Raw genomic sequence first — 12,441 nt, 5'->3', positions numbered from 1 at the left:
AATTTAGAGACTTAGCTAGATTAGACGTACTTTGTGAGCCAAAACTCACCACTGTCTTAAACTCTAACACCAAAGCCATTAGGACAGACAAGATGGCCAGATTACCCACTTAGTTCCTCTGTATCACTGGTAGTTCTGTGGTTTGTTTAAGAGGAGCTGTAGATTATTTACAAATTAAGTTCCCTCTAGTCAGCTAATAACCTGCATGGAAATAAGGACCATGCTTCCTGTCTTTGGGGTTTCTTTAAACATATAAACCAAGTCAGAATATAATATTTCTTAATGTGAAAAGTCTTTATTGCTATTTCAGCTTAAATGGTGATCAAAAATATTTATTCTTGCCTTAACTCATAGCTTCATAGAGTGTTATGGAATGTGGTTTCATTTGTTATCTTCCCCTACAACAAGAAAAAGCAGAAAAATCCTAAAGGTGCTTTTGGTTAAGAAACTAATTTCACACACAAGTTAGAGAAAATTACAGTTTCATGCTAAAATAAAGTACTTATAAAATAACAGGTACTCCATTTTAAAACAAAGCCATGAAAAAGATACTCCATTTTATTTTATTTATTATTATTGTTATTGTTATTTATTATTTTTTTTACAAACAATAGATTTGCTGCAACATGCTCTGGCTCATATTATTGAATTAAAAAATTTAACACATTTCAAAAATATCAAAAATACACTATAATGAGTCTTAGGACTACAATATGACAATGATTGCACAAAACCATAAGATATGAACTCACTGTCTGGATGACATCCACTGGCAACAGTGAGAGAAAACCCTATAGCTTCTGGGAGAAGTGCATGAAATTTCGAAGGAGCTTATGTGTGATTGAATGATCATCAAATGAGGGAAACAGAGCAGGATTTACTGTAGCTGCTTTTCTCAACCCAGGAAGTGCTTACCCAACTATGGGGCAAAAGTCACTAACTGGAGAGAAAGATTAACTTGCCTCCATGATTGGGGGAGTCTGAAAGTCCCCACCCAGAGGGAAGTAAAAAGTGACACAAGACAGTTCTATAGTGATGCAGAGGACATCACTGAATGGCTTGGAGACTATTTAATAATTGGTACATTTATCAATAACAGCCAAGTGCTCCCTTATGGAGGTCTCTTCATTAGTAATTATTGAGTAGATAGAGAAGGTGAGCCTGTGGCTTCCAAGTACCTGCTTTTGCTGAAAGCCTACATGGAAAGAAGGGCATCATTTGATATTCAGTAGATCAGCCAAACCTCACCGGCTCCATCTCCTAGAAAATAGCACCCAATGATTACCAAGCTGCTTGTGTTGGTTCTTCTATACACCAGGAAAATGAATTCATCAACTTATTGCACACATACACTCTACAGTAGTATAATAAAGCCCTCTCTTGTAATGAGGAGTGGTAATTCAATGACTCTATGGTAGCACGGTAGATTTATGACATACTAGCGTTCAAATTTTCAAATGTATTTTCAATCCATTTGGATAAAAATAAAAATACCATGGCTGCCAAGACTTGTGTATTTTTCTTTCTTCCATGGGACTCCTGGACTGCTCCCATTAAGCAGGAGTGATGTTCTTTCAGAAATTCTCTTAAATGTCTCTATTAAATGGGAGGTACGCACAAGGACCTGAGAATCATGCAGAGGCCGGGATCTCTGGGCTAGAGATCAACGGGCCTCTGCCCACCTGGGGAACACATCCTCTGGGTGAAGTCCTGGGAAGTAGATTACATTCACCTGGAGACAGATTACTGGCTTTCACCACCTGACAACCTAATCAGATCACACAATAACTGTAAATGACTTCATAGGTCAAAGAGTTCTGTGTATTTTTGGTGATGGGCTATGGCCTTTTCATCCCCTGTTTTAACAAAGAGCAATTATAGAGGGAAATGAATCAAAGGAAGTTACAAAAAAGAGTAGTCAGTTTTGGTGTAGCCTATATTAAAGGTTTTCATACAACCTAACATTTCCTGAACATAAATCTACCACATAAAAGAACATTTGGAACTTTAGGGTCCTTCTGACTAAAAAGTAAATACATTTACTTTTAGTAAAGTCATTTCATAACTGGGTTTTGTGGCGGTTCCAATTAGTAGGGTGTGAAACAAAGACAAGAAAAGGTTCACAGATAAAGGATAATTTTTTTTTTTTTAAGGATAATTTTTAAAAGACTATACTATTGAAGTGGTATATTCCCAAAATAATTTCCAACACTATCATCTTGGGTTTTTCCCTTCATTTTCATTCCCCCCCATTTTTCTATTAAAAAATAAGGCGGCAACACACTACTGTTCCCATCTTTCTTACAGCACCTGAATTTTGCATGAACCACTATGTTCCCCACTTCAAATCAAGACCTGAGTTCTAAAATTTTGCAGTAGCTAACCAGTAGTTTGACACAGAAAAGTTGTGTTCCTGATAATTTGGGGACTCAAATTCAGATCCTTGATGGGTTGAACACTAGACAGCCATTGGTATGGAACCCCCCCCGCAAGAGTGTACCCCACTGACACACGCACATGGGTACGGGGCCTCTGAGAAGATGAGGATACATAACCATTTGTGGAGTGGTCATCTTGTTTTCTACCACTGCTTTAACAAAACTTTCCCCTGCCCAAAAAAAAAAAATGACAAATATATGTATAGATTAACCTTATCTTTAACATTTTGTTTCTCATGAAACAAAAATGGTTCCACTCTATTTTCTTTTTAATTGTGAAAGTATTCTAAAAATTCAAAGCACATTCCCCACTGGGTAACATTAAGCAATGTCAAAACTTCACAGGAATAAAGAGGAATTAATTTTCCTAAGTAAATCTTCTAATAGAAAAGGCAACAGAACAGAATTATGGAAGGAACTGCATTTTGCAAGGGTTACATGGAATGTGCAAAAAAAAATCAGTAAACCACGTTTTCTGTCAGCTTAGGATTTTCTCAATTAAGTCTTTCAGAAATTGAGCCCAGTACTGTGAAACCATGTGAGACGGATAAGCGTTTTCAGAAGAAGACTCTGTTACACATTAAGAGGTGAAGCCTCAACTCACTCCTGATGTTTTAGAAAACCATCTCCCTGCTCTAGAGTAAGAGAAGGAACCTGCCTAACCTGGAAGCTCCATCCACCCATCTGTGCTCGTTCGGCCTCAGTCTGTTCAGAGTCATCTGTAACTCAAGGTTACTTGCATGTGAGCGGCAGCAGCCTTGGCCCTACGTGCTAGGAGGCTGACTGCCATCTCCGTCACGTGTTATGGAAAGAGGCCAATCCCCAAATGCCTCTCTTGTGACCTGCTGGGAGATTCCCAGCAGGTGTCACATCTGTCAAGGAGTTATTCTCTTTCTGTGATTTGGGGGGAAGTAGTCTTAGTCCTTACTCCTTCCCCATCTTCATCCCCAAAAGAAGGTCCTACTCCCCTGTTTCTCAGGAACTTTCACAGTCTGACATCCAACAGTTAAATCCATTTCCCAGGGCCCTTCCTAGTACCCTCATAGCCGGCTCCAACACCCGACGATCATCCTGCCTGTGGACAAAGGCGCTGGGCGGCCTCTAAGAAGACTGGCTCGAGTGCAGATTCAAAAATAAAAAGTTCACAGTCAATGAAAAGTGCTCTCACTACATCACATACATAAATTATCTGTTTGATTGGTTCTACATTTCCAATAAACATCATTTTGATAGGCTGTATTCTCGTAGAGAAGAAGGAAAAGCCATGTGACTAGTCACGTTGCATCCCGTCAGGTTGAGATATAAGGTGATTTCTCTGTCACAGAGATCCAACAGCAGCAATCAGTAAAGGGAATCAATCTTCAGTTATTTCCTCCACAGAAATAGTCCCTTTCCTGCCCAGGCAGGCAAATTCTCAAAATTATCCTAGGAGAGAAAGGGTTAATGGCAGGTGGTAGGACTGGTACAGGGCAATGCCTGCCTGCTCCCCAGTAGCCCTGGGGGTCCCAATGCAGGTTAAATGTGAAACTTAACACTGATGGTGTTTACTAGCTTATCCAGAGCAAGACCCTGACAGCTCTCACCATTTCTGGCTCCGAGTTCTACCCCCCTCTCATCTGTGGTTTAGAAATGCAGAGGCAGAGTGCCCCTGGCAGGGTGCCCTACCCCACGCCTCACAGCCTTCCCAGCGCCGTGGCCCCCAGGGGAGGACTACAGCGCCGTGTCAAACTCCTCTGCGAGCTCGGTCCGACCCTCTTGGCTGGGCTCAGGCTCAGGCCTGCTTTCCTGGTGGTGTTTCATTTGTTCCTTCACTTCTTCTTCGAGGTCACGAGGTACAACAAACTGGTCCTCTGGCTCCAGCTGAGCGGGGGCAGCAAAATAGCCAGTTTTCTTCCTGGGTGCTTCCGTGGCCACCTCGATGAGGTTCAGGCTGTCTTCCAGGGGCACAATCGAGCCGTTGGAGAGTTTCTTTCCGTAGAGACAGGAAGTGGAGGGAGACTTCTGTAACTCCGTCTTGTCTTTGCTCACTGGCAGAAGGATGCCACTATTCACACTGTTCTGTCTTCGGATCCCAAAAGCTAATCCTCTAGCACGTTCCTCGAGGCACGGGGTAGGAGAATTCTCCCTGAGAGCGGGAGAGTTCTCAAGCTGCCTCCCCCTACAGCAGTGGATATCTACCTCTACTTCCACCTTGCTGCCGTTTGTCATGACCCCTTCAACGGGCTGGTCGTCATCACTGTCCAGGCCGTTGTCAGACTGGTTACTGGAGAAAGTCGCACAAGAAGGCTGGCGCTGAAACACCCCTGATGTGGGCGTTGGGTGGAGGCTGCAGCGCCTCTCTGGCCTCGAAAGCAAGCCAGCATCCAGGCCAACAGTGTTATGTTCGTCAGAAGCAGTGGATCCCACCTCACTGCTCACCTCGGAAGTGGACATCTCGCTGCTGAACTCAGAGGCGACACCACTACTGGAGGAAGGAGTGGTCGGCTTGGGCGGGTCCTTGATGACGGCGGTTGAAGCAAATCCCACAGGACCTGGGAGGGTGAGCCCATTCATTTCACAAGTGCAGCCTTCCTCACCAACGTTCAAATAAACCACCATCGCACCCACGTTGTCCTGACAACCATAGCTCTGCGCTAATGTGCACAGCTTCTTGGCAGCCGCTAATGGGTCTTGTACACGGCATACTGCGTTGACTGCTTCTGTGTATGACAAGTGTTCCCACAATGCTTTGTTTCCCAGAATCAGCAACTCATCCTGAATGGTGAGTGGAGTGGAAGATATGTGGGGCCTGGGGAGGATCCAAGGGTAGAGGTATGTACAGCCCAGCAGCCGGGTACAGCAGGTCACCCCGTTCACTTTGTTGTCCTAGAGACAAGCAGAATGCAGACTCTGAGAAACAAGCAACAACGACACAGAATTTTATATCTCTCTAGATCACGATGCTTAGGGCTCTACAATAAAACAGAATTGACATGTTATGTGGTTTTTCCTAGGATCTGTGCAATTTTAAGTGGACTTACGGAAAATAAATGTATAGAATTCTAAAAGGACAAAATATCAAATGGGTATTATTCTGCAAATAGTTCAGAGGACTGAATTAAAACCAATTAAAATTAAGTGGTTAAAAGGCACCTCCGTCTCAAAAGATATTTGCTCTAACATGAAGTATAGGCCTCAGCATGTTCTTAAATAGAGAAACATCTGTTAGGAAAACAATACGCAAAACTATCAATTCCCCATCACTAGTATTCTTGGAGGGGCCAAAACTCAGATGGGTCACTAAATATGACTTCTCATTTAAAGGCAGAGTTGGGACTGAAGATACTAAATGGCTAAGAGAATTTTTATAGCTAAAGCACCGAATAATGCCTAAAGTCTGAAATCTGTGGCATAATTTACCTACTCTGTAATGGCTGTACCAAGAACGATGTAATTCTAAACTCAGAGGAAAAGGAATAACCCTGGTTGCAGGCTGGGAATGTTTATCTGCCACATGCTTCATATTGATTTCTTCTCAAGATAAAACCAAACAAAACTGCTAAAGCCCTCAATATACTAATTTCATAGTTGCAGTCATTCTTTGGGTGAAAATCCTGCCTCATTTATCAGAATTTGTCACAAACTCTCGAAATTTATAATCTTATTTTCCTCACCTGTAAAATGAAAATAAAAGCACTTCTTTCATAGGGGTTATTGTGAAGCTTAGACAAAACAGTGAAAGTACAATGCGTAGCAAATAACAAGAAAACAATAAATGTCTGTAGTTATAAAAATGTTTCCTACTTGTCTAGGACTCCCTAAGAAAAATCTGAACATTATCTAAATTCTGTAATAGACTAATCAAGCAAAAAGTTATCTTTCATCTTTCGTTTGTTTTGACTGAAAGACTCTCCGAAGACCAAATTTCCAGAATCTCCATAGCATCAACCACATTATAATGATACTTTTTTTGGTTTTGTGCTTCCTTGGATGGAATCTTTTATAGTCCTTATTACAGAATTCTGACAGAACAGACAGCCTAGAAGTGGACCCACACATATAGTTGACTGATCTTTGACAAAGGAGCCAAGGCAATTCAGTGAAGAAAGGACAGTCTATTTCAAAACACGGTGCTGTGACAACTGGACATTCACATGCCAAAAAAGAAAAAAAACCTAGACACGGAGCAGCTTACACCTTTCACAAAAATTAATTCAAAATAAAACACAGACCTAAATGTAAAAGATGAAACTTCTAGAAGATAACACAGAAGAAAATCTAAGTGACTCTGGGTTTGGCAATGAGTTTTTAGATACAACACCAAAAGCATGACCCATGAAAGAAGAAAATTGGTAAGTGGGACTTCATTAAACTAGAAACTTCTGCTCTGCAAAAGACACTGTTAAAAGAATGAAAGACAAGCCACAGACCGGGAGAAAATATTTGCAAAACATTTCGGACAAGGACTTGTATCCAAAATACGCAAAGAACTCAACAATAAAGAAACAAATAATTCAATTAAAAATGGGTAAAAGATCTGAACAAAATTCTGCTTTGCAGTAAACAATGTTCACATGTAATTGCTAAAGTCTTTTTGAAAGCAAAAACGTTATGCTAACTTATGAAAAGGGAGAAAAGTTATAGAGATACTGATGCTTCTTTATTAAAAAAACAATACCAGAGTATACTAAGCCATATACAATATAAAAAGGAAAAATACTGTGAAACTTTTCATTTCAGAACAGGGATGTCAAACTACAAAACTTTTTTTTCTTCTGTTTGGAATAACAAACCAGATGAAAATTAATCAAGGAGGACATTTACATTTATTTTACATGCTATATATAAGTCTGAAGGACCACAAATTAGGATTTTTCATTTCTAATTAATTTGCTTTTTCTTTCTGCTAGTCATTAGCTGCTCATTAGATTTTCTTTTATTACTATTTTCAGGACTGGATACAATTTACAGGGCTTGATAGGAAGAAAATGAACCTTCACTGTTCTAGGCAGAACAGCATTCATTAGATTCGGGGAGCAGACATGACCGGTGGAGAGCAAGACTTACCTCTGTTATGATGGCCTTTTGGTCCTTCACCCTCTGGGCCTCCTCCGGGTCCTGTTCCAGGCTGAAGACTTTAGACAGGGGCACTGGCTTCCCACTTCGGCACAGGACTGCTTGGCACGTGCCAACGTTGGCCACAGTCAAGCTAAAGCTACTTGTTGGATCGGCAGTGTCAGGGCGGATATAACAAAGGAGAGCAGAAGAGCCCAGCTTCTGGCCAGCCATTCCTAATTTCCTGTTGAGAAAGAAAAGAAAATGAAAACATGGCAGCTAGTTTTAGAAGAAAGCAGCGGTCCTTCATGTCCGTGACTCCCTCATGTTTTTGCCGTGTGACAGCGAAGCCGCTTCACCCTCCTCCGTCTGAAGGCAGTCTCTTGATATGGGTGAGGATGGTGAAGGCAGCCTTGCCTTCTCCTCTTAGCTGAGAAATTTTACCAAAAGGGTCGGGGTAGAGGAGACAAGGTGCGGCTTTCTCTGTTGCTTCTGCTTGTCTGATCATAGATTACAATGACCTAATTCAGTGCCTTCCAACGGTAGCAAATCAGAAACACCCGAAGGGCTTGTTAAAGACAACTCCGGGCCCACCCGCAGAGTTTCTGAGTCAGTGGGTAAGGGGCTGGCCCGATAATCTATATTCCAATAAGCTTCCGGTGATGCTGAGGCTGCTCGTCCTAGAACAACACTTTGTGAACCACTTACTTAGGCTGTAAGTTCCCTGAAGGAAGGCCCATAATTTTCCTTGTATTTCTCCCATACACATGGCATCCATCCCCCTCAGCGCTTGGTACACAATGCTAAGTACAGAGCAGATGCTATCAGAAAGATCTGGTTTCAAATTCCAGCTCTGCCATTTATGGGCTATAGATCCTCAGCAAGTTGATGCTCCGAGAAATTTTTCTGATTAAAATACGCACCTCCACGGCTTGTTTTGAAAATTAAAGATACAGTATGAAAAATGCTTGGTACAGTGCCCAGCTCTTGGGAAGTGCTTCATAAACTGAGTTTCCTTTCCCACACCCTTTATTTTGCCAAGTCCCTAGGCTCGATTCTATTACTGAAAAATAGACTCCTTTCCCAACATCTTTGTGTTATAATGACAGATAAAACCACCTCGGGCTCCAGGTTGTTCCATTTCAACCTTGATTATACAAAGGTACACCCTCTCAGTCGTATGTACCCTTTATGCAGCCCACCTGATGTGCAAGATGCTCTATTAGCCACTAAGAGATTTTCAACAGTTTGGTTTATAGGGTTTTTGCCCTTAAGTGGCTTAGACTTCAGTGAGATTAGTTGGTAAATCCCCAATAATAAGTATTTTAAACACAAGAATCTGATGAGTGCTTAACCTTTTGTAGGTCACTGGCACTTTGGAGAATCTGATAAAGGATCACCACCTTCCTTCCCCGAAATGCGCACACACACATACACAACCTTTTGCGCGTGATTTCTGGGCTTTCCAAATTCTCAGCAGCCTTCGGTTTCAACAGAGAAAACAGATGCCTCCACAGGCTCTTTAAAGAGCCCACGTCCCCACATTCCATGCTGATGGAGAGAATGGTCACAGAACAAAGAGCAAGATCTCACCTTGCCCCTGTACTTATCATTGAGACCCTGACCTTCTGGCTTAGTGAGATTTATTCTCCACAAGCAGGGCCAAGTTAGGAATTATTCAACCCACCTGCTTACCTGTGAGATACCAAGAAGGTGTGAGCCATGAAAACTGTGTCATTTGTTGACTGCTGTACCTCTTCCAAAAGCACATCTGCCATGGTACACTGGAGTAGGCGAGGGAGCTCCTCATTTCGGTCCCCATCAAACATGCCATACACAGCTCCCACGCCCTCTGCAAAGTTATCCACAGCTAGAGCAGATACACATAGCCTATCACAGAAACAGGAGAAAGACAAACAACGAAGAAAGTCAGTGGTAAAGCATTCTTCTCCAGGGAGCCTTCCTTAAAAAAGTTAAGTATTGATTGAAGGTGGAGAAGAGTAAATCCTAATCTACACATGAAAAAAGTGTTACAGAAGATAAGTAAGCAGCATCTTAAAGAGTTGATGTCATAAGAAAAGGGGGAATTCAGCCACATTCAGGGGCAATACATATTAGCTCTGCAATGCTGTGGAAGGCTGGGAAAATTAGATGTTTTCTCTTCGTAGTGATTAAGCACTAGTATCAACACCCTTCAGCCAAAGACTCCCCCAGGTGCACAACATACCTGTGGCTGCAGAAGTTGAGTTTATTATGCCTTGCAACAAGAGAAAGCACACCATGGGACTCTGGGGTATATAAGAGGGTACTGGAAAAAATCTAGTACAGGATTTGGGTCTGCCTGGGTCGTTTTGGGGAAGATCTAACAAAGTGGGGGATCATACTAGATTGGGTGCTGTCAGAAAGCAGGGCTATTCTATGGTTGGGTACCTCAATAAATCTTATCTACAGGGAAAGATTAGCATGGGGACAAAGCTGTGATTGATAAAGAAAGTAGCAGTCACCCATCTTAGTCATGAGATGGGGTGTGGGTGTTTTGTGGACTGCACATTCATCTTGTTTTGTCTTACTGGTTCACGGTTTCAGAGGAATCTTATCTGATGCTGGCATTCTGTGATTTGTTTATGTCCAACAGGAGAACAACATGGCCTAGCTTTCAGCACCAGATCCTTTCCCAGATGTCAGGGGAACTTTTGCAGTCTCCATGGCCATGATACTCACTTGTTTCTCTGCCCTGCCATCTCAGCCAGTCCGTGGCTCCAGAAGGTTGATGTAACTGTAGAATCAGTGGTTGGCAAAGGTTTCTGATCAATTTTCAGGGTGGTGATATGGCTGCGGGAAGTGGAGGAAGGGAAGTTTAAACCGTATATGCTTCTGTACTTTACAGAAGCTATCCCAACAGTAATTTACGTTTTTATAAAATAATCTGTTGACAGACCAAGACTAATTTCCAGAGAGACCAAAGAAAGTAGTATGCTGACCCACTGGCCAAGAAGAGAGAGAAAGGAAAGGGGTAGGAGGAAGAATTAGGGGCCAATTTTGTTATAATCGATGCTGTTCATTTCAATGAAAAACTAAGCACAACAAAGATTTTTAAGTTTCAACCATCTACTTAAGTATTTTGATACAGTGAAGTCTTGGTACAATGAATGAGCTTGCATTGTCTTAGATGTAATGTATGTGATTTGTGCCACCTAAATTACCTATGCCTACTGTATAATCAGACCACTCAGGATGGCTGTTCTCTTGCTCTCTGTACGACCCTGCCCAACCAGTGCCTGCCTCACCCACACCCTACTCGCCTGACTGACCTTCCCTCTGAATCACAGAGCCCAATCGGTAAATGCCTGCATACCTACCTCCCCACCCCCACTTCACTCGGCCCCAGCTAGTGATTGTTCTCATCTTTAGATCAGAACTCTCTCTACTATGAGAGTTTATCAAAGGGGTGGCGAGGGGGCGTGCCTCTGCTCGTTTCCCAGGTAACTGATGAGCCAACCTCCCTCTATAACTGGTAACCTCCCTCTCCCCCAGTAGTAAAGACACTACCATGTCCTGCCCACCAGATACTGCACACGGTGGAGTGTTGCTCCGGGACCTTGCTTCAGACATGTAAGATCCCCCTACCCATTAAAACATGATGTCTCTGTTGCTGACTCTGGGCTCTTTCTTTGGTCTTGAGGTTGGGCAAGTACAGGGCTTGCAGGCCTGTGGCGTGCAGCCCCACACCTGCCCTGTAAAGATACTGGGGTGCGGCTGAGCAGTACCCACGATGTTGAGTTCAAATATCTATGGGCTGACTGCTGGACAGACCACCCATCAAAAACTGACTCAAAGACAAGAACCAAGGGGCTTTATGATCTAATTCATTCTACTCCTTTAATGAACTGAGGTCTCCACAGTCCTTAAGAAGAACCACACAAGGCTGATGGGAGTTACAGCACATGTGGATTCAACTTCATAAGTCTTCCTACCTAAATGTGTCTAGTGTCTTGTGTTCCAGAACCAGATTTGTATTTCCAGTTAGGTCCAGGTCTTGTAAAGTAGCAGGCAGAGCCTCTGGAATCAGGATTTCGGTCAAGTCGTTGCAACTTAGGTCTACAAACTGAGAGGAAAACAGAGGGATTAATTCTTAACTCCCTAAGGGTCAATCTCCTACTATATCCTCAAAGGGAATTTAATTTCTTCCCAGAAGTCAATTAAATATACTGTGATCCCAAACTGCCACTTTCTTCTTCCTTATGATAAGAGAACCACCTCAGTCACACTCCTCCCATCCCCCCCAGACATCATTCCAGCACACAGAAGTACCTGTATCTGAGGCAACTGCAGTATTTCCGGGAAAATGCTAATGTGGTTGGAGTGCGCCACCAGAGTGTGCAGCCTTTTGCAGTTTGCGATGGTCGTGGGGATGGTTTTAAGCTTGTTGCCACTTAGGTTCAGTTCCTCCAATTGCTCCAATTTATTTAGTTTGCTGAAAAGGAAACACCAAAATACCATACTGCACCCAAATGAGCAGCTGCCAAACAAGTTCCACAGCTGCCAGAGTACAGAGGTGACCGACCCGCTGCCCAGTGACCAGCCAGAATGAAACAGCCACTAGGGTGAACAAACACTCCCGCCGAGCCTCAGCCTCATCTCCTCCCTCTCAGTGCATTTCAAGGGCTGAACCGCTTCTACTGCAGCTGCTGGATCTTTAGGGCACAACATCTTCCTATTATCTGACTTCTAGGAAGTGGCTGAATTGGCATCAGCCTAGGGTTGGTCAACCAGTTACAGTACTTGCTTTGCCCCTAACTAGTTGCAAAATACTGGGTAGATTAGTGTCAGCGGACATCAATAGCCTTGGCTATAAAATAAAGAAGTTGTACTAAATCATCACTAAGATTGCTTTTAGTTTTATTTATTTATTTTTAATTTATTTTTTAAAATTTAATTAATTTATTTAATTCTTGGCTGCTTTGGGTCT

The 12,441-nt window shown here is 42.6% G+C and overlaps 1 protein-coding gene across 4 annotated transcripts in view; it reads right to left on the bottom strand.

Moving 5' to 3' along the window:
• Positions 1-524: 524 nt before the first annotated feature.
• PHLPP2 (PH domain and leucine rich repeat protein phosphatase 2) overlaps positions 525-12,441 on the bottom strand; it is a 73,053-nt gene continuing 61,136 nt past the window's right edge. For all 4 annotated transcript variants that reach the window (XM_059903731.1, XM_059903732.1, XM_059903733.1 and 1 more), the window contains 6 exons: positions 11,784-11,946; positions 11,447-11,577; positions 10,194-10,304; positions 9,168-9,362; positions 7,485-7,716; positions 525-5,303 (listed from right to left, as the gene is read on the bottom strand). In XM_059903731.1, coding sequence (XP_059759714.1) covers positions 4,149-5,303; positions 7,485-7,716; positions 9,168-9,362; positions 10,194-10,304; positions 11,447-11,577; positions 11,784-11,946 — 1,987 coding nt within the window. In that variant the 3' untranslated portion in view covers positions 525-4,148. The remainder of the gene's footprint in view (positions 5,304-7,484; positions 7,717-9,167; positions 9,363-10,193; positions 10,305-11,446; positions 11,578-11,783; positions 11,947-12,441) is intronic.

This window comes from Balaenoptera ricei, chromosome 19 (assembly GCF_028023285.1).
Source record: "Balaenoptera ricei isolate mBalRic1 chromosome 19, mBalRic1.hap2, whole genome shotgun sequence".
Taxonomy (NCBI): Eukaryota; Metazoa; Chordata; class Mammalia; order Artiodactyla; family Balaenopteridae; genus Balaenoptera; species Balaenoptera ricei.
This window is presented reverse-complemented; position numbering and strand designations above follow the sequence as displayed.